The 23,484-nt window shown below is 40.6% G+C and overlaps 1 protein-coding gene across 2 annotated transcripts in view; it reads right to left on the reverse strand.

Moving 5' to 3' along the window:
• The window catches only part of LOC127663370 (dedicator of cytokinesis protein 2-like), a 165,531-nt gene extending 144,208 nt beyond the window's left edge, over positions 1-21,323 (reverse strand). The window contains exons 1-14 of one of the 2 annotated variants that reach the window (XM_052154926.1): positions 21,224-21,323; positions 13,435-13,518; positions 13,291-13,331; positions 13,119-13,174; positions 10,912-11,008; positions 9,293-9,438; positions 8,365-8,500; positions 5,643-5,800; positions 5,246-5,327; positions 4,875-5,010; positions 4,694-4,769; positions 3,225-3,301; positions 1,148-1,398; positions 955-1,053 (exon numbers count right to left, since the gene is read on the reverse strand). In XM_052154926.1, the coding sequence (XP_052010886.1) occupies positions 955-1,053; positions 1,148-1,398; positions 3,225-3,301; positions 4,694-4,769; positions 4,875-5,010; positions 5,246-5,327; positions 5,643-5,800; positions 8,365-8,500; positions 9,293-9,438; positions 10,912-11,008; positions 13,119-13,174; positions 13,291-13,331; positions 13,435-13,518; positions 21,224-21,266 (1,482 nt within the window). In that variant the 5' untranslated portion in view covers positions 21,267-21,323. Of the gene's footprint in view, positions 1-954; positions 1,054-1,147; positions 1,399-3,224; positions 3,302-4,693; positions 4,770-4,874; positions 5,011-5,245; positions 5,328-5,642; positions 5,801-8,364; positions 8,501-9,292; positions 9,442-10,911; positions 11,009-13,118; positions 13,175-13,290; positions 13,332-13,434; positions 13,519-21,223 lie in introns of both variants that reach the window. The other variant, XM_052154925.1, reaches the window with a different exon arrangement.
• Positions 21,324-23,484: the final 2,161 nt, after the last annotated feature.

Below are 23,484 nucleotides of genomic sequence, written 5' to 3' on the forward strand. Positions count from 1 at the left end.
CAATCAATCGAGACTAACCGTGAAAATCATCCAATTAATCGTGCTTAACAGCAAAACCCATCCGATTAATCGCGATTAACTGTAAAAATCATCCAATTAATCGTGATTAGCTGTGAAAATTGTCAGATTAATCACGATTAAATGTGAAAAGCATCCAATTAATCGCGCTTAACAGCAAAACCCATCCGATTAATCGCGATTAACTGTAAAAATCATCCACTTAATCTTGATTAGCTGTGAAAATCATCCACTTAATCTTGATTAGCTGTGAAAATCATCCGATTAATAACGATTAACTGTGAAAATCATCCGCTTAATCTTGATTAGCTGTGAAAATCATCCGATTAATAACGATTAACTGCGAAAATCGTCAGATTTATCAAAATGAACTGTGAAAATCATCAGATTAATCACGGTTAACTGTGAAAAATCTTCTGCCTAATCATGCTTAACTGTGAAATTCATCCAATTAATTGTGATTAACTGTGAAAATCATCCAATTAATCGCGATTAACTGTGAAAACCATCCGATTTATCAAAATTAACTCAAAATCATCCGCTTAATCATGATTAGCTGTGAAAATCATCCACTTAATCGCGATTTAATATTTCTACTCCTTTAAAGTCAACATAAAATCATAATGGATCATATTTACACATTCCTGGTCTTATTGTTCATGGTTCATCAGTGCACATTATTCCAAAGAAAACAAATGTTTGCTTTTATAAATGTTTTCATCGTAATAACTCCATGATCAACCCGTCCCCCTCCAACCACCTGTCTTTATTCTGGAATGTCCTCCATTCAGTCTATTCACAACCCAAATCAAGTGCCGCACTACATATATTCTGTTTCACAATGAAATATGCCATATTTTAGAAGTACAATGGAAGTACAGTGAATGATGTTTCACATCGATCTAACACTAAAAAGTCTCATTCTCTCTTTCTCACCTTAAAGGTTTCCATCCACCGTGGTTGTTTGAGCTGGTAGTAAATTACTGATTTATATTCGTTCACAGGACGATCCCCGGCTCCTAGACAGATTGAGTTCTGTAATGATAATAACACCACAGAGCTGTCAATAAACGGGAAACCCCGCCCAGAAATCAGCAAACTCATCAGCTGACCTCTGACCCAAACTCACCGGCATGACCTTCCCCTCCTCGTTGCACACCAACATGATGACCTCCACATTTTTCTGCGTGGATTTGTTGGACTTGTCGAAGTCTCCGGAGTACAGTGTGAGGTAGATATCGTTACGGATGTCACCCGGCATTATAATCTCAGGAAAACCAAGCTTCCGAGCAACCATTGTGCTCCGGTCCACCAGGTGGGGATATTCTTTTCGGATCTGGACGATATCGCCAACAAGCATTTTCATAGTGACCCACAAACCTGAATGATAGGAGAAGTAAACTTTGGCGTGCTGTTGTATTTCAGCCGGGTCAATAATAATCCAAAAATCCAGTAACTTTATTTTATTTTTAAGTAGGGCTGTTGATTTAGAATATAAATTCAGTGCGATTGATTATATAAAAATGAACGTGTTAAAGGATTAATCATGGTCCCAGACATAATCAGGAGTATTGCTATCATTGGAGCCATTCAAGGTTGATGTACCACCTATATTCAGCAGGGGGCAGTAAGCACAACTCCAGCTGTATAAGCATTGCATAGTTTTATACAGAGAACAAACCACACTCAGGCTTGCTTGACACCTGTGACAGCACACGTTGAGGAAGCGTTCTTGCATTTCAAACACAGCTTGATCTCGAGACCTTTTTTACTAAGTTTAAAATACATTTAAATTGACAGAACGACCAAAAAGCTTATGACGCAATGATAGGCTTATGTTCAATAATATGGAAATAAACAATGCACTACCTTCTAAAGCCACGCTTTCTATTGTCTTATCAATGCTGTAGTCATCTGCCACAATAATTAAGAGGAGGAGGGGGGCGTGGACGGGCCGTGAAATCAGATGTTCAGCGGTAGAGCGAGATAAAGGGGGGCCTGAGATGCCAGTTCAAGAGAGAGAGAGAGAGAGAAAGATGCACGCGGCCGTGTTGCATGTGTGTCTTTGTTTATGTTTGTTTGAAGACAGTTCCCGCCTCCTCCTCGCCCACCTTTATGCTGTTACAGTGGTGCTGAAACCCAGGAGGGAGGAGGGATGTGCTGTTGCGGAGTCCTTGCTGCTGCCATCCACCAGGGGAGCAGCCATTGCCGTCTGCCTGGGGACGGAGGGGTCGCTGCCGGCCATGAGTGCCGGAGGAACTATTGCTGTTTGCCGAGAAGGGTAGGAGTGGTTCCTTCCACCAGGGGTCGGAGGGCTTGCTGCCGTCCGCCGGGGGAGGAGCAAGCTGGCGTCCGCTCGAGGAGCGATTGAGGACTGGGCGATCGTGTATACGGGATCCGGCGAGCAAGTTTTCTCTCTCTCTCTCTCTCTCTCTCTGTCTCTCGCCCGCCCTTTCCATGTCCCCACGCCATCCCTCTACTCTCCCCAGGTTCCCCAGGTTCCCAGGAGGCGGGGTAGACCATTGGCTGACGGAATGGCCAGAAGGGCAGCGTTTCCCCTCCAGAGATGTAGGGGGAGTGGGTCGGTCAGGTGGCGCCCCGGCCTGAATCGGGCGAGGGAGGAATGTGACGAGGAGGACGGCGTGGCCGGCGCTGAATCAGATGATCAGATGATCAGCGGGAGAGCGAGATAAAGGGGGGCCGGAGACGCCAGTTTGAAAGAGAGAGATGCACACAGCCGCTTTGCATGTTTGTCTGTATTTGTTTATGTTTCTGTTTATTTTATGTTCATTTATATAATTAAACTTTACGTTTATTGTTCAGACGGTTCCCGCCTCCTCCTTGCCCACCTTTATACTGTTACAATAATATAATGCATTTTATTTGTCTGAATTATTTTATTTATGATAAATATTCTATTTATAATTAACACAACTATAATGCAAAAGTCAGACTTACAGATCTTGTAAAGCAATTGTAGACAGTCTTCTTGCATTTAACCTGGTGTATTTGTTTTCCTTGCATTAAATATCTGATTACACATTGTGTCATGCATACTTGGACGGACAGATGAAGACTTTAGCTGCTTGAGTCTGTAGCTTGATCATAACTGTGCATGTAAACATACAACTGATCAGATGCGGTTATTGGACTCAGTGGAGTATTAAAACAGAGGTACAGTGATGTTATTTAGGAGTGAGCAGTACCTTGACCTCCACTGCCTCCTCGAGACGTCGTCACCTTGTTCAGGAGAGTGTGTAAGAAATCATTTTCAGCTACAACCCTACACACACACACACACACACACACACACACACACACACACACACACACACATACACATACACACACACACACACATACACACACACACACACACACACACATACACATAAACACACACACACACACATACACATACACACACACACACACACACACACACACACACATACACACACACACACACACACACATACACACACACACACAAACACACATGCACATGCACACACACAAACACACACATAAACACACCCACGCACAAACACGCACACAAACAAACACATGCACACATGCACACAAACAAACACACGCACACACATACACACACAACACAAATGCACGCACATGCACAAACACACATGCACACACACATAAACACAACCATGCACAAAGACGCACACAAACAAACACATGCACACACATACACATACACACACACACATACACATACACATACACATACACATACACACACACACACACATACACATACACACACACACAAACACACATACACATAAACACACACACACACACAAACACACATGCACATGCACACACACAAACACACACATAAACACACCCACGCACAAACACGCACACAAACAAACACATGCACACATGCACACAAACAAACACACGCACACACATACACACACAACACAAATGCACGCACACGCACAAACACACATGCACACGCACACACACAAACACAAACACATCCACGCACACAAACAAACACACGCACACACAACACAAACGCACACACACATACACACACACAAACACACATACATAAACAAACACGCACACACACAAACACACACACGCACACACAAACACACACACACACACACAAAAACACACACACACAAACACAAGAAGACAGAAAAAAGCTGAACACGTTCTTATAACTTGCATTAATAAAACAAAGCGAGTCGTTAAGCAGAATTTCCTAGCTGCTCTTTTCCATATGATGTAAGTGAAAGGAGACGGATGGTATGGAGCTCCATAAGGGACAAAAAAGCATAAAAGTATCATATAAGAGCTCCATGCAATTCATGTCCTATATTCCAAATTTGCAAACGTGAACATTTAAACTTGCAAACATGCACAAAGGAGATTTGAGAGCTAAGATTTTCATTGAATAACAACTTAAATTCCATCTGTTTAACACATGGACTACTTCTACGATATCTTAAATGGGGCTTTGTGCTTCCAGCATCCATCCCTTGTTCACTTTCATTATAGTAAAAGAGTAGCCAGGACATTCTCCAAAACATCTCCTTTTGCGTGCTATGAAAGAAAGACAATCATCAGGGTTTGGAACAACGTGAGGGTTAGTTTAACATACATAGGAGAACAGGAACGGAAAAGTGATGAGACTTACGGTTGAAACGGAATGAAATATTGCTTCTCTTCGTCACCTTCCATCTTTCCTTTGATGATGTCACTGATGTCCATCACTGCCGACAAGCACAGAAATACCAGACCAATCAGAGAGAGCCCAGCTAATGATGTCATGCACCTTTCAGCCAATCAGAAAGCTTGTTTGGAATCAGTCTTGTTACCTGCGACACCAAACGGTCTCCGCAAACCCGTTGTACATTTCTTATGATTAGCATCTTTCAGATACATACAGCCGACACGCACAATCTGACAGATCAGATAGATTTTCTCCCTACTCAAGTCTTTATTCCCAAGATCCTACAGAGAGTGAGGAAAAATAAATGAAGCCAAATTGAACCTTTCCTCTGAAAGCGTGGAGCGAATGTCATTATAAATGCATCAAGTGCGCCCAAAAAGCTTTTTTGGAGCCATGAGGCACGGAGACCTGACATAAGTTTAATAAGTGATAAGAGTTTATCAGAGTGAATTGGAGTTTATATAAAAGGCTTCCTACAAATATTGACCAATGACACCTTCATGGTAAGAGACTTACTGTAAAAACCACCTTCAGGCTGTTGAGCATTTCAATGTCTTTCGGCAAACCTTTGTCACCCCAGCGCACCAAATAATTCTCACTGCAGAAAAAGACAGAGATTATAAGGTGTCATCGTTTGCTCACTCTCCCCTTATGGAACACAAAAAGAGATGTTAGACAGAATATTGAGTCTCAGTCACCATTCACCTCCATTGTGTGGAAAAAAGATGCAATGGAAGTGAATGGTGACTGAGACTAATGTTCGGCTTAACGTCTCCTTTTGCGTTCAGTGGATGAAATAAAGTCATGCAAGTTTGGAACAACTCAAGGGGAGTAAACTAAGACAGAATTTTTTTGTGTGAACCGTCCCATAAGAGCACAGCATCAGTGAGAGTGGCATGCAACACATTTCTACCTGATATTAGTCTGTTTGATGGGGTCATACAGAGTCATAAAGATTTCGGAATCCTCCCTGATACGACACACGAAATTCCGCACATACACGAAGAGGCTGTGCGTGGGGGAAGACTGGATCCGAGTGGATACACTGGAATGGTCCATTTGAACGTTGGACTACACGGAAGAGAAGAGAAAGGAATTTGAATGAGACATTTTGAGTGGTGCCACAAAGCTAGGGTGTTGTGGGTGGTTGCCATGGCATTGATATGTGATGCTAAGATGTTCTGAGTGGTTTATAGCATGTTGCTATGCAGTTGCTAGGTTGTTCTGGGATGTCAAAAGAGTCCTCCCCAAATCCTGTTGTTCTGGGTCCTCACGTATAAACCACTGCGTATATTTCATCCTAAAAGTGTGCGTAAGCACAAAAGTCAAATTTTGCATACTTGCATAAAATATAATCAGAGACAATGCTAACTTTAGCGGGATTAGCCGTGGAATCAGCAAACAGAACATTCGGAAAGGCGATTCGCAAACATCATGTTTTATATTGACACTCATTCACAAAGCAGTGCGGTGTAAAATGATTTGCACAAACATACATTAATTTTTGTATGTTTTGGGGCTCATTTCCTTCAAAAACAAAACTTGTCCACTGCGTCTTCAGTGGCTCTGATGCCGGGACATGAAGACTCTTATGTTCACTTTTACAGTCATTATTCTTCTCACTGTTTCTGCTCCAGCTTGGTAAAAATGGACTGTGTGTAGATCCCTCAGGGGAGGAGCTATGATAATAGGGCGGAGCCCGTCACCAGTCGTGGGCGTGGCCTGCGAATGTGACGTCACTTTAGAGCAGAAACAAAAAACTGGTTAGGGTTTGGGTCGGCGGTCGCTCCAAACCACCTTAGTAAACAGTAAATGGTCTGCACTTATATAGCGCTTAGAGGTTAACAAAGCGCTTTACACTGTGTCCCAATCACCCATTCACACACACATTCACACACCAATGGTGGCAGAGCTGCCATGCAAGGCTCTAGCCTGCCATTGGGAGCCACTTTGGGTTCAGTGTCTTCCCCAAGGACACTTCGGCATGTGGAGTCGTGTGGGCCGGGAATCAAACCGCCAACGCTGTGATTGGCAGCCGACCCGCTCTACCACCTGAACCACAGCCATCCTATAACAGTAGATATAGTCCCAAATATATCCCAGTAGTTTGGGATATATAGTAGATATATCCCAAACCCTTTCCCAAACATTAACCATTAGTGGAAGTGACACCCCCTTTTGGCATAACCACGCCCCATTTCAGAGTAACTCTGCCCTCTTTTGGAGATCTCGCCCCCATTTGGAGGTCTCCGGTTTGCTGCTATTCCTACTTGAAATTTTCACGTCAAGTTTACTTTTTATAAATCCTATCATGAGCGTGAGAACTGGCGTACGCAACATTTATACATGAGGACCCTGGTCTCTAGATATGACCCAGAACCCTCCTTCAATGTAAGTCTGTGGGATTTTTCCATCTGTTTTACTGTCCACCAGTCAAAAATCATAGCAATACACCTCTCCTCAACAAGATGCACAATTTAAGATATCATTCATGTCAAAGATTAGGCAGTTGTTTAGATCCATAACCTTATCCTAACCTAACCTAACCTAACCTAACCTAACCTCACCCTAACCCTAACCCTAACCCCTACCCCTAACCTAACCTTACCCCTAACCTAACCTAACCTAACCATAACCCTAACCTAAATCTAACCATACCCCTAACCTAACCTAACCCTAACCCTAACCTAAATCTAACCTTACCCCTAACCTAACCCTAACCTAAATCTAAGCTAACCTTAACCTAACCCTACCCTAACCCTAACCCTACCTAACCCTAACCTAACCTCACCCTAACCCTACCCCTAACCTAACCCCTAACCTAACCTAACCCTAACCCTAACCTAACCTAACCTAACCTAACCCTAACCCTAACCCTAACCCTAACCCTAACCTAAATCTAACCTTACCCCTAACCTAACCTAACCCTAACCTAAATCTAACCTTACCCCTAACCTAACCTAACCCTAACCTAAATCTAACCTTACCCTAACCTAACCTAACCCTAACCTAAATCTAAGCTAACCTTAACCTAACCCTAACCGAACCCTACCCTAACCCTAACCTAACCTCACCCTAACGTTAACCCTAACCCTAACCCTACCTAACCCTACCCCTAACCTAACCTTACCCCTAACCTAACCTAACCTAACCTAACCTAACCCTAACCCTAACCCTAACCTAAATCTAACCTTACCCCTAACCTAACCTAACCCTAACCTAAATCTAACCTTAACCCTAACCTAACCCTAACCTAAATCTAAGCTTACCTTAACCGAACCCTAACCTAACACTACCCTAACCTAACCTAACACTACCCTAACCTAACCTAATCCTAACCTAAATCTAACCCAAACCCTAATCTTGAACAATAGTAATAGTGATGCTTGCTTTAGCAAACACCACTAATTAGCCAATTAAAACAAAGCTCTTTAAGTTATTTCAGAGGGGTTAAAAGAGGATATTTACTGTAGCTAAGTGCTTTAGTTTGTTCAGTCATGCTGGGCATCTAAAAAACTTCAATTAAACTGAACATCTCTTGATCTGAATGCACTCGAAAAACATGTGAAGTAAGTCTCTGTGGTTTAATTCTCAGGGTTAGTTTGTAAAACATTAAATGAATGTAAAATAGAAACCTGTTCCTCTTTAATTCTTTCTGTGATCTTGACCGTGGCGTCCTCGTGTGCTCTGAATATGCTGATTACACTGGCTCGCTCGGGGTCTAGAATATTCCCATTGAAATCCCGAACTACTACATCCAACTCCAAGATCCTACAGAGAGAGAGAAAGAGACCACGGATGACATGGGTTAATTTGATACGATTTTAAAAGAATCATTCACACGATTGTGATTTTGTGTCATACTCCAAAAATGGACAAAATGTACCTTAAAAGTACCGTACTATCAATGTGCCACAAATGGCAAGTCTCCGTAAATCGATATTTAATCTTACCCTCCACCGAAGCTCACAAATCTAATTTACATTTGTGTTCAGTTCATAAATTGTCGATGTAGAACCACCGTACCAGTTCTGATGTCATTGACGGTAAATGCCCTTGGCTCTCGCATACCACATGACCAATCACAACACATTTGAATGTTTTCAACTGAACACCAAAACATTGCTGCATGCTACTGAGGAGGAATTAGTGAACTTTACTTAACTTCAGTCTGTTCTGAACATTTGTAACATAGTGCATATGGTTTATATAGCAAGTCATATGGACTTCGAACAAGGAAGTATACAATAAATCACCATCCACTTTCATTTTACAGATAAGAGCAACTTGGACATCCTGCCAAACATCTCCTTTTGTGATTCACAGAAGAAAGAAATATAATAGGAGGTTTGGCTTGAAATGAGAGTGAGAAAATGACAGACTGTTAAATTCAGGGTACATGGTACAGCAATGGTATCCGAAGGTAATACCATGGAACGATATGATTACCGCATTCATAAAGCAATGTATTTACATGGAACTGTCAAAGCATTGTACTAAGTTCAATACTCCAAAAATGCTGACACCCTGGTTGACAAACAAATGGAGAAGTGAAAAAGTTACTTATTCCCATAGTCGATCTTTGATGTGACTTTCTGTTTGAGCTCCTTAAACTCGTCGCTCGGCAATGTGCCAGACAGGAGCTGTGATCGCCACTCCATTAGATCCCACATCAGCCTCTGGACCACAATGAAACGCTCCTTACTGGTCTGCTAAAGCAGGAAGACAAGCACTGTTTGGTCAGAAGTTAAGGATGTGCACACTTATTGGGCAAGAGAGAAACTGAATGGCATATAAACAGGCTTGGAATGGAATACAAGACCAGAGTACGGCATACTATGTTTTTTATTATAAAATTGAGTAATATGCTACTGTACATTGTCACATGTACTTTAATTTACACATGTATATCATTATTTACCTCTGTAAATATGTGCAGTTCAGTAATCATCTCAGCAATGAATACGGTTATTTTATATTTTATATTCTTAAATTTTGATAGTCTGAACAGAAACGTTAAAAAGAGATGTTAAAAATCACTCTTTATATAATATCTGGATTATACATCACACTGGAAATGGAAGATCAAGTCGAGAGCATTGTATAGTGGGATACAGTATCTTACACAGTGTGCTCTGGTTGTATACTGCAATTTAGGCAAATGTAGTAAGTCAGGGGGCTTTCACACTTGGTTCGATTGCCTGTTCCGAACCCGAGTTCGATTGCTCCCCCCTCCCCCCTGCCCCTGATGGACTGTGTTCACATTATATATTTGTATCCGAACCGCGGTACGCTTGCGTCATCAAGCTGCAGCTGGTGCGTAATCGTGTTGCTTGATAACCGCGAAAAAAGGCGTCAAAATGAATAGACTTGCTCGGTTCACATTTGTTCTTCTTTTTTTTAACCTTTGGTTTTGTTTTCAACATCAAGATACAGAAACACACTTGCGTCTGTCTGGCGCAAAAATACTGAAATCGTTCAAAAGACAGCGGGCTGTCCGCCGAAGACAATTTTTGCGAAGGCAAGCAGAAATCATCTCTCTGCTTGCAGTGCGTGTGCGTGTGCGTGTGCGTCAATCCCGCTTTTCGTCAAGGTAAGTGTATACACACACACACACACACACACACACACGCACACACGCACGCACGCACGAAAGAGCTAACGTTTATAAAATATTTTGTAGAGTTAAGTGTTAGGATAGGAACTTTTTTAGGAACTGTTTGATGTTTACTTGTGTTTAGTTTTCACTAGCTAACAAGGTTTCAATTTCATCGGAAGACCAAAGTAAACCCTTTCCGCTCATTTTGAAAGTGACGCGTGTGAGACTGACGACCACATTATACGTCATCAATAGCGGTTCACTTCCGCGGTTTGGTTCGATTGCGTTCATATCAGCAGCGAACCGTACTGGAGTTCACATGAACCGTACCCCAGACCACCTTTTTAAGCGGACCCGAGTATGGTTCGAGGGTCCGCAACCGAGTTCGGAAGACAGCGTTCACATCATCCAAACAAACCGAACTCTGACGTCATTCGAACCCGGGTGCGCACCAAAAGTGCTAGTGTGAAAGCCCCCTCAAAGTATTCCATTCAAACAGGATATACAGTAAACAAACTGCAAAAAAAGTGTGAGTAGTACGATAGCTTGTTTGTTCTAACATATTCAAAGTTCAAATCCTTACCACAAAAAGTTGTTTCCAGATGCTGACCCATTCCCTCAATGTTGTGGTGACCTCCTTCACCAGGGGCATTTCAGCAGAGGTTATGACCTCTTCATCTCTACAGTGAGAGGAAAAGAGAGAGTGAAGGTGATTGCACACTGGACGAGAAGTCTGGATAGATGTCTAGAAAAGATATATGTCAAAATGTCTAGATATATGTCAAGAAAAGATAGATGTCTAAATGGCTAGAAATATTTCTAGAAAAGATAGACGTCAAAATATCTAGAGAGATGCCTGGAAAAAAGAGAGATGTATAAATCTCTCTATGTCTAGATAGATGTCTAGAAAAGAGAAATGTCTAAATGTCTAAACAGACTTCTGTCTAGATAGATGTCTAGAAAAAGTATACTGTATGTCTAAATGTTTAGATAGATGTCTAGAAAAGAGATATATCTAAATGTCTAGACAAATGGCTCTCTGTCTAGATAGATGTCTAGAAAAGAGAAATGTCTAAACAGACTTCTCTTTGTCTAGATAGATATCAAAATAAATGTCTAGAAAATTTATACTGTATGTCTAAATGTCTAGATAGATGTCTAGAAAAGAGAAATGTCTAAACAGACTTCTGTCTAGATAGATGTCTAGAAAAGAGAAATGTCTAAACAGACTTCTCTTTGTCTAAATAGATATCAAAATAAATGTCTAGAAAATGTATACTGTATGTATAAATATCTAGATAGATGTCTAGAAAAGAGAAATGTCTAAACAGACTTCTCTTTGTCTAGATAGATATCAAAATAAATGTCTAGAAAATGTATACTGTATGTCTAAATGTCTAGATAGATGTCTAGAAAAGAGAAATGTCTAAATGTCTAAACAGACTTCTCTTTGTCTAGGTAGATATCAAAATAAATGTCTAGAAAATGTATAGAGTATGTCTAAATGTCTAGCTAGATGTCTAGAAAAGAGATATATCTAAATGTCTAGATAAATGTCTATGTCTAGATAGTTGTCTAGAAAAGAGAGATGTCTAAATGTCTAAACAGACTTCTTTGTCTAGATAGATGTCAAAATAGATGTCTAGAAAATATATACTGTATGTCTAAATGTCTTGATTGATGTCTAGAAAAGAGAGATGTCTAAATCTCTAGATAGAGGTCTAGAAAAGAGAGATGTCTAAATCTCTAGATAGAGGTCTAGAAAAGAGAGATTTCTAAATCTCTAGATAGAGGTCTAGAAAAGAGAGACGTCTAAATCTCTAGATAGAGGACTAGAAAAGAGAGATGTCTAAATCTCTAGATAGAGGTCTAGAAAAGAGAGACGTCTAAATCTCTAGATAGAGGTCTAGAAAAGAGAGACGTCTAAATCTCTAGATAGAGGTCTAGAAAAGAGAGATGTCTAAATCTCTAGATAGAGGTCTAGAAAAGAGAGACGTCTAAATCTCTAGATAGAGGTCTAGAAAAGAGAGATATCTAAATATCTAGATAGATGTCAATGATAAAATAGATGATAGAGGTCTCTGGGGCAGATTTACTAAGAATGTTTTTTTGTTTTTTGCACGCGCTCTCTGCGCAGGTTTAGTGCCTGATTTACAAATTAAATTATGCAGATAAGAATATGGCACAAATGCTCCCACGCTGCTGAACCCAATTTGCACATGCCATTCTAAGCATTTACCCATGTTTCCATTGAACATGGCATAAATAATGAGGGTTGAACTTGCTTGTTTTGAGTATAGGGGGATTAACTGTTACCTGTTAGCCCGATCTAAATTGCGGCAGACAATTTTTGTGAATGAAGCGCGATCTACAATGAGCCTAATTTGCATAGAAAGGAGGTGTGTTTGCATGGAAAATTTATGACAATGACTTTATTTAAATATCCAGTGCTGACTGCGCCTGTTAAAACAGATTGCGGATGAATAAGACGCAGGCTTTTGCGCTGAAATTCCATGCGTGAAAGTGGTGCACCTGTTTTGTGAATCTGCCCCTCTATGTCTAGAAACACATCAAGATAAAATAGATGTCTAGAATAGATCATCTCTGTCTAGATTGAAATCTAGAAAATATAGATGTCTGTTTGTCTAGACATGTCTGGAAAAAACAGACGTCTCCATGTCTAGATAGATATTTAAATATTCTGACAGACCGACCGACAGACAGACAGATAGATTAATAGAGAAGACAGATGGATAGACAGAACAGACAGAAGGACTGAAAGATACTCACCCTTTCTTCTCGATGATGACTTCCTTGATCTCTATAAAGCTGGCAGGAAATGCCCCCTTAGACAAACACAGCTTAAAATAATTAGACAAGTACTAGAGGAAGTTCAGGTTAGAAATTCAGGAACAAAACAATCTGCTTGTGCAAACACTATGAAATAACTTGTTTTGCCTACTTTTCTCTCTTTGTTCTTGGTCAGGAATCCTTTATACCATCCTGGAACAACAACAGTCCTCTTTAGATTTAATGCAGTTTATTTCTGTTATTAAGCTATTTCTTTTTACATTACAAGGTCCCTCAGTATTCCCGTATGCCTCACCTTCACATGACTCCTGTATGTGCACCGTGTCCCCAATAGCCAGAGACAACTGCTTGTCTGCTTTTGCTGTGAAATTCCACTTAACTTCAGAGAAACGGAGAGGGAGAGATAGACAGAGAAAATCTAAATAACATTAAAATGTAGTTTAATCCATTTGTTATTTCGCTCTGATCCAAAATCAATGTGGATTCCACAGCTCAGAACATTTGGTCTTGGAAGAGTCTGCTGAGAAATTACTTTTGATTACAAACTTTGATATCTTGGCAAAATTGAGCACAGTTTAAGACATTGTTGAGACTCTTCTGAAACAATAGAGGAAGCATATGCAAAATTACTAGACTAAGAGCAACATACTTGAGCAAAAATGTATATTTGCTTTCAATTTCATCTAACTGCTTTCTAGGAGAAAGAATTGAGATAATAAAGAGAGATTTATAAATTTCTAGATAGATGTCTCTATATCTATATTGATGTCTAGAAAAAATAGATCTCTAAATGTCTAGACATATGTTGAGATAAGAGAGTAGATGTCTAAATATCTAGATACACTCACCTAAAAGATTATTAGGAACACATACTAATACTGTGTTTGACCCCCTTTCGCCTTCAGAACTGCCTTAATTCTACGTGGCATTGATTCAACAAGGTGCTGAAAGCATTCTTTAGAAATGTTGGCCCATATTGATAGGATAGCATCTTGCAGTTGATGGAGATTTGTGGGATGCACATCCAGGGCATGAAGCTCCCGTTCCACCACATCCCAAAGATGCTCTATTGGGTTGAGATCTGGTGACTGTGGGGGCCATTTTAGTACAGTGAACTCATTGTCATGTTCAAGAAACCAATTTGAAATGATTCAAGCTTTGTGACATGGTGCATTATCCTGCTGAAAGTAGCCATCAGAGGATGGGTACATGGTGGCCATAAAGGGATGGACATGGTCAGAAACAATGCTCAGGTAGGCCGTGGCATTTAAACGATGCCCAATTGGCACTAAGGGGCCTAAAGTGTGCCAAGAAAACATCCCCACACCATTACACCACCACCACCAGCCTGCACAGTGGTAACAAGGCATGATGGATCCATGTTCTCATTCTGTTTACGCCAAATTCTGACTCTACCATCTGAATGTCTCAACAGAAATCGAGACTCATCAGACCAGGCAACATTTTTCCAGTCTTCAACTGTCCAATTTTGGTGAGCTCTTGCATATTGTAGCCTCTTTTTCCTATTTGTAGTGGAGATGAGTGGTACCCGGTGGGGTCTTCTGCTGTTGTAGCCCATCCGCCTCAAGGTTGTGCGTGTTGTGGCTTCACAAATGCTTTGCTGCATACCTCGGTTGTAACGAGTGGTTATTTCAGGCAAAGTTGCTCTTCTATCAGCTTGAATCAGTCGGCCCATTCTCCTCTGACCTCTAGCATCAACAAGGCATTTTCGCCCACAGGACTGCCGCATACTGGATGTTTTTCCCTTTTCACACCATTCTTTGTAAACCCTAGAAATGGTTATGCGTGAAAATCCCAGTAACTGAGCAGATTGTGAAATACTCAGACCGGCCCGTCTGGCACCAACAACCATGCCACGCTCAAAATTGCTTAAATCACCTTTCTTTCCCATTCTGACATTCAGTTTGGAGTTCAGGAGATTGTCTTGACCAGGACCACACCCCTAAATGCATTGAAGCAACTGCCATGTGATTGGTTGATTAGATAATTACCGTAATTTCCGGACTATTGAGCGCACCTGAATATAAGCCGCACCCACTGATTTTTAAATAAAATATTATTTTGAACATAAATAAGCCGCACCTGTCTATAAGCCGCAGGTGCCTACCGGTACATTGAAACAGATGAACTTTACTCAGGCTTTAACGGAACACAGCTTGTAACAAAAATAAATAGGCTTTAACGAAACACGGTGTGGCAGCGGGGGCGTAGTCAAGCGCCCGTCCGGGAGAGAAAAGCGGTAAGGCGCTTACACCTGAGCTAAATTATGTCTAACACCGGTGTCTAATTTCAGTAAGCATGGGGAGAGCGGCATAAAAGGCAGCAGCCACAGAGCTGAGAGAGTGACACACGTCAGTCTAGTGTTGGCGCATAGAAGAATTGAGAAACTTTATAAAATTGATTGTAAACATTGCTGTGGCCATTAAAAGCCTTACCTGGAACGTCAAGTGCCCTGCTGAAAACTGTCACACTGGTGCCCGTGTGACAGTTTTCCCAAGAAGGACACGTGAAGCAGGGCACTTGAAATTAGACACCGGTGTTAGACATAATTTAGCGCAGGGGTGTAAGCGCCCTTACAGCTTTCTCTCCCGGGCACGCTCGATTTAATCTAAACAGTAAACAAAAAAAGTTGTTTTGACCTTAACCCGTTCGGCAATTTCATTGGTCTAATGAAAGCTTCACACCGCCAAAAAACTGAGCACGTCACAGAATGTGTTTTTTTTTTATAAAATTTGAAAGCGAGAAAAATCCATATATTAGCCGCGTCATTGTATAAGCCGCGAGGTTCAAAGCGTGGGAAAAAAGTTGCGGCTTATAGTCCGGAAATTACGGTACATTATTGAGAAATTGAACAGGTGTTCCTAATAATCCTTTAGGTGAGTGTAGATGTCTCAATGTCTAGATAGATTGAGATAAAATAGATGTCTGAATGTCTAGATAGATGTCTCTATGTCTAGATAGATGTCTAGAAAAGAGAGATGTCTAAATGGCTAGATAGACTTCTCTATGTCTAGATGATTTCTAAATGTCTAAAAAGACATCTCTGTGTCTAGATAGATGTCAAGATAAGATAATCAGACTGACATATGCAAACTTACTAGATTAAGAGCAACATACTTGAGCAAAAATTTATATTTGCTTTCCATTTCATCTAACTACGTTCTAGGAGAAAGAGTTGAGATAATAAAGAGATCAATTTTTTTTTTTCTTTCCACAGGGTTTAACACCTAACTACAAGCAACAGTATAGTGATGCTTGCTAGCTAATGGCATTAAAAATCTATATACATATAACACATATACAGATGTGGGTAGCACCACAGTACAAACACACCCACACCCACACACACACATTTTATTTCTGCAACTACCATTATGTTCTTTGGCTTACTTCCTCCAAGAGTGACTTCCTGTGAAACACCATACACATACACAGCGAGACAAAGAGCCATCAGTTTTGCCACATCAGAATATATATATATATATATATATATATATATATATATATATATATATACAATAAATAAAGCTAAATAAGCTATATTTATGCACTTACGTGATTGTACAGATTATTCTGCATAATTGATTAATAATGTGATAAAAACATGCTTTGCAGTGCACTAGTGCACTATACAGAAACCTGCTGACTACACCGTATATCACAGAGGTAATACAAATGTGCTATGTTAGTATAATTCTTCTCAGACTTCAATATTGTAATTATGTACACTGGCAGCCAAAAGTTTGGAATAATGTACAGATTCTGCTGTTTCAGAAGGAAAAAAAAATGTCTCCCCCTTTTCTCCCCAGTTTGGAATGTCCAATTCCCAAAGCTCTCTAAGTCATCGCGGTGGCATAGTGACCTCATTCCAGGTGGTGGAGGATGAATTTCAGTTGCCTCTCACGTGTGTGGGGGCTTCACGCTATTCTCTGCGGCATCCATGCACAACTCACCATGCACCCCACTGAGAGCGAGAACCACATTATAGAGACCACGAGGAGGTTAACCCTTATTACTCTACCCTCCCTAGCAACTGGGCAAATTGGGTTGGTTAAGAGGCCTGAATGGAGTCACTCAGCACACACTGGATTTAAACTTGCAACTCCAGGTGTGGTAATCAGCATCTTTACCCACTGAACTACCCAGCCCCCCTAGGAAATTGGTACTTTAATTTACTAAAGTGGCATTCAACTGATTACAAAGTATAGTCAGAACATTACTGATATTAACAGCACCATCACTATTTGAAAAAAGTTATTTTTGATCAAATCTAGACAGCAGCATCACTCCAACACCTTATCCTTGAGTAATCATGCTGTAATCATTTGATACTAGAAAATCACTTGCCATTATATCAAACACAGTTGAAAGCTGTTTGGTTCATTAAATGAACCTTAACGTTGTCTTTGTGTTTTTTTTTTTTGTTGCCACATTATGCAATAGACTGGCATGTCTTAAGGTCAATATTAGGTCAAAAATGGCAAAAAAGAAACTCGTCAGTCAATCATTGTTTTGAGGAATGAAGGCTATACAATGCTTGAAAGATTTCATAAAAATATGTACACTACAGTATTTTAAGACAAAAGACAACTGTCTCTAACAAGGACAGAAAGAGATGTGGAAGACCAGATGTACAACTAAACAAGAGGATAAGCACATCAGAGTCTCTAGTTTGAGAAATAGACACCTCACATGTCCTCCGCTGACAGCTTCATTGAATTCTACCCGCTCAACACCAGTTTCATGTACAACAGTAAAGAGAAGACTCAGGGGTGCATTATGGGAAGAATTGCAAAGAAAAAGACACTTTTGAAACAGAAAAACAAAAAGAAAAGGTTCAAGTGGGGAAAGAAACACAGACATTGTACAACAGATAATTGGAAAAGAGTGTTACGGATCTAAACCCCATTGAGCTTTTGTGGGATGAGCTAGACTGTAAGGTGTGTGAGAAGTGCCCGACAAGACAGACCCATATATGGCAAGTGCTACAGGAAGTGTGGGGTGAAAGGTCACCTGAGTATCTGGACAAACTGACCGCTAGAATAACAAGGATCTGAGTCTTTTAACAATCGAGTCCAAGTCCAAAAGTGGAAGAGTCGGACTCAAGACCGAGTCCATAATAGGCCGAGTCAGAGTCAAGTCTGAGTCTTTAAACAATCGAGTCTGAGTCCAAAAGTGGCTGAGTCCGAGTCAAGTCTGAGTCTTTAAACAATCGAGTCCGAGTCCAAAAGTGGCTGAGTCAGACTCAAGACCAAGTCAATAACAGGCCGAGTCCGAGTCAAGTCTGAGTCTTTAAACAATCGAGTCTGAGTCCAAAAGGGGTCATGTCGGACTCAAGATCGAGTCCATAACAGGCCGAATACGAGTCAAGTCTGAGTCTTTAAACAATCGAGTCCGAGTCCAAAAGTGGCCGAGTCAGACTCAAGACCGAGTCCATAACAGGCCAAATCCGAGTCAAGTCTGAGTCTTTAAACAATCGAGTCCGAGTCCAAAAGTGGCCGAGTCGGTCTCAAGACTGAGTCCATAACAGGCCAAGTCTGAGTCAAGTCTGAGGCTTTAAACAATCGAGTCCGAGTCCAAAAGGGGCCATGTCGGACTCAAGAACGAGTCCATAACAGGCCAAGTCAAGTCTGAGTCTTTAAACAATCGTGTCTGGGTCCAAAAGGGGCCATGTCGGACTCAAGACCGAGTCCATAACAGGCCAGGTCAAGTCTGAGTCTTTAAACAATCGGGTCTGAGTCCAAAAGGGGCTGAGTCGGACTCAAGACCGAGTCCATAACAGGCCAGGTCAAGTCTGAGTCTTTAAACAATCGGGTCTGAGTCCAAAAGGGGCCATGTCAGACTTAAGACCGAGTCCATAACAGGCCAAGTCAAGTCTGAGTCTTTAAACAATCGTGTCTGAGTCCAAAAGGGGCCATGTCAGACTTAAGACCGAGTCCATAACAGGCCAAGTCAAGTCTGAGTCTTTAAACAATCGTGTCTGAGTCCAAAAGGGGCTGAGTCGGACTCAAGACCGAGTCCATAACAGGCCAAATCCGAGTCAAGTCTGAGTCTTTAAACAATCGAGTCCGAGTCCAAAAGTGGCCGAGTCGGACTCAAGACTGAGTCCATAACAGGCCGAGTCTGAGTCAAGTCTGAGGCTTTAAACAATCGAGTCCGAGTCCAAAAGGGGCCATGTCGGACTCAAGATCGAGTCCATAACAGGCCAAGTCAAGTCTGAGTCTTTAAACAATCATGTCTGGGTCCAAAAGGGGCCATGTCGGACTCAAGACCGAGTCCATAACAGGCCAGGTCAAGTCTGAGTCTTTAAACAATCGAGTCCGAGTCCAAAAGTGGCCGAGTCGGACTCAAGACAGAGTTCATAACAGGCAGAGTCTGAGTCAAGTCTGAGTCTTTAAACAATCGAATCCGAGTCCAAAATTGGCCATGTTGGACTCAAGACAGTGTCCATAACAGGCTGATTCCGAGTCGAGTCAGAGTCTCAATTAATCTGTTCATTAATCTGAATTAAAATTGTAACCCTAAACTCTTATTTTAAAAGCTTATTTTAACCTTTACAACTAAGAAAATGTATTTGTAAATATAAGTGCAAAAAACAAATGATTAGTATCCTGCTGAACAAACTTGAAGACAAAACTGTCCATCAACACACATCTTATTGAGTTCTGTTGACTTTTTCAATTATTTGTTGATTTTTCCACCCAAAAATAGACTAAAGAAAGTGAAAGTCACGTTAGTCATTACAACCAGAGTTATCATTATTTCTAAATGTAATTTAGTTGTTATTTCTACTTCATTTTCAATTTGTCCATTCAATTTAGTTAAGTTTTATCTACAATTATGGGTGAAATAGATGTAATATAATTCATTATGTGTTTAATACATTTAATAAATGTAAATATTAAAACATTTAATAATCCCCACTAAAATTAAACAGAAAATAAAACAGAAAAGATCAGATACAATAAGAAATCTATTTTTATTCTACTACACTTCACACTTTTCCGTTCTCCTGCTGTGTCCAGGAGTAGCCTAGAGTACTTCCCTAAAGTCAAGATCAAATTATATTATGACAAACTCTCATGAGCTGACGTGTTGTTCTTTTCACATTATGCCATTGAAACGCAAGTGCTATAGTAGATTTATATCTATCAAAACATTGAAAAGAACTAAGAAAGTATAGCCTGGACTTTATGTGACCCAGGAGAGGGCGTGTGAGGTAACTGAAAGTGCTGATGTTGCCAGAAACACAAGAGTGCCAACTTTACAGGTAACACACAGAGGTCGCACTACAAAGATGTAACAGACTGAGTTGTACAGTTTCTATGGTCTATTTCATCCATTACATTAGTTTAAATATCCCTAACATGCCTCATATTTGATTTTGTCTAGATATAGTCAACATTTTCAGTTAGAAATGGCTTTGCAAAGTAACGCGAGTCCGATTAAACATTTGTTTTATTTTGTTTGTTTTTCATTGCATTACAAGTGCCAAGGACTTGCCAAGGACTCGGCTGGACTCTGAAAAAAAATCCCAAGTCCGAAAGGCTCGAGTCCGAGTCAAGTCCGAGTAAAAATGCATCCGAGTCCGTGACAAGTCCAGGTCCATTCTGAACTCGAGTACCCCAACACTAAACTCTACACAGATAAACAGGTCGTTCTGAAGCGAAAGCTAATTCCAATGTAAATCGGTTAAAGTTAGGGGTTTGGATATTCTCAATCTTGACCCTGTTTTCATTCCCTTCTGCAGAGGTACAGAGGTTTGCACCATGACGCTCCGTCATAATGGCATTTATTTGAATATTGCACAATTTCAAAGTGCAACAAGCACTGTACGATAAAACTGAAATCTTTTTAGGCCGGTGACTGTCGGGCCGCTTGATTGATCCGTCTGTGCCCACATCCTGAGATATAGGAACTGAATGGAGCCATCACAGATGCCCGCTGCGAGGGCCATACACACACACACACACACACACACACACACACATACACAACATTGAAAAACATTTCTTAACCAGTGTTGCACACGCCCAAACATCCAAAAGAAACACAAAACTCACCAACTCCATATCTTTCAGAGCTAGTTCTAGTCCAGGGTCCCATGACTGATCTAAAAATATGTTCGGTGTGTTTTGCTCCCCTCTGTCTCCTTTCTATTTCTAATTTATCTGGGTGAGAAAGTGAAAAAAGAACTAGAATAAATCGCTCCTCCTTCTCTCTGTCCATCTGCTCTTCCTCTTCCTCTTTTGCACTCACTTTTGGCCCCAACATTTAATTGTCAGTCAAACGTGATGCAACAGAACCGTCAATGTGTCTGCATGCCGTTATGAGTAAAGCTCACAGTTCAATGGTTTTTATTGATTAAAAGGGTCATTTCATACTGTTTTATGATTTAACTTGCCCTGGCATCCACATATTATGTTTGTAAAGTTTTATTTGTGGCAAAAACTACATATTGTAGTTTTTCATGACTGTTTTCCCCCCTCTCTCCAAGTCTCAGAATTAAACAGGATTTCTTTTTAACCTTTTTTTAACCTAAATTTATGTCAGCCACTCAAATATCAAATGTCAAGATTCTTCAGAAGGATATGCAGAGATGTAGGTGCCACACAGAGACAGAAACAGCACAAGATTTTGACATTTTACTCCACTAATTTACATTTATGCATTTGGCAGACACTTTTATCCAAAGCGACTTACAGTGCACTTATTACAGGGACAATCCCCCCGGAGCAACCTGGAGTTAAGTGCCTTACTCAAGGACACAATGGTGGTGGCTGTGGGGATCGAACCAGCAACCTTCTGATTAACAGTTATGTGCTTTAACCCACTACACCACCATCGCTGCATACCTCCATTACCTCACTGTGATTGGGCGGACCGAGTTCCTGTCTACCCCATAGGTGTTGTTGCACGCATTCTTCTGCATGCAGCTTTAAATCGTAACAAAGTAGAAAATTAGATAAGTTTCATAAATGTTGTTTTTACACTGGAGAGGAAGTATTGAGTTCTGAAAGTGTGTTTTCATTCTATAATTAGTTCTTTTATTGGCACTTTTATCTCCCTGGATTCCATATAATATGAACCTTTAAATGTCTATAGAGCACAGATCATATTAAAAACTGCTCTGTCCGGTTCTACTGTGTGATGGAGCATGTGAATCACTAGTGGCTCATCATTGATGGATCTGTATGGAGGTAGGCATCTGGTTTGGGCAAAAATATGGTTTGTGCATCCAAAAGACTATGCATAATACATGCATTTTTCAACAAACAAACAAACAAACACGTATTGTGCACATGTATACAAGCTTAATAACCAATATCATTTTGCATTGCAATACCACCTGCAGCCAATAGAGGCCAGTAAATACACAGAAAACAAGTTACTTTTTGTGTTTTTTTAACTGAGAGATGATTAGCATTATTAATCAGAGGGCTTTCTCAAAACATCTAATCCCAAACTTCAGTGAGCAACACATCCTGCACTATTTGTTTTATGGAAATTAATAAAACCTCAAATTGCACGGTTTCTTGAGAGGTGTGCTATTCCTTTTCTAAAGGGTCAGATGAGAAAACAGGTGGGAAAAATCGCATAGACTTACATTAAAGGAGAAACCCAAGCCATATCTAAAGACCAGAATTATCATAAAGACCAGGGGCATAAAGCATCCACCTAACGACCATACAGAACACCCTAGCAACCACCTTCAACATGCCTTGGCAACAACTCAGAACTCCCTCACATCCTGACGGAGAGTTATGCAGTCAGGCACCACTTGTTCTTATAAGCAATGTTTTGCATGCAAAACCAGCAAGTGCACACTATATAGCATTTCTTCTGACATATGTGGATCTGCTAAAGTGCATCCAAATTTAAACATTTAAATAAATAAATAAAAGAAAGTTCAACACTTATTTTTTCTAACTGTGATCCGAGAAGTAAAAAGCACAACTGCCTTTAATGTACAAAGCATCTCTTAAAAAGATCAGCTGTTCCCCTTGAGTGGATTAGAGCGACATGTTTTATTCTCCAAAAGAGATGTATGACTGCAAGACATGCAAGTAGACGTCTGTTAATAATTGCTTAGCGATGCCGTTATGGTAAATAATCAGAGTACAAATATATTATTGGAATTGGATCAAAAGACCCGGGACTAGTACAAAAAGACTTTAGGCTTAAGTCCCGAAAGCACAGGCCTAACAACGCCACTGATGCATTCAAAAATGAAAATCGGCCCAAACATTGTGGGACAGTTTGCGTTCAAATGAGTTTGTTGTTGAAGATATTAGTGAACGTATATGTATGTTAGTTGTGCATG

The sequence above is a fragment of the Xyrauchen texanus genome, chromosome 23, assembly GCF_025860055.1.
Source record: "Xyrauchen texanus isolate HMW12.3.18 chromosome 23, RBS_HiC_50CHRs, whole genome shotgun sequence".
Classification (NCBI taxonomy): Eukaryota; Metazoa; Chordata; class Actinopteri; order Cypriniformes; family Catostomidae; genus Xyrauchen; species Xyrauchen texanus.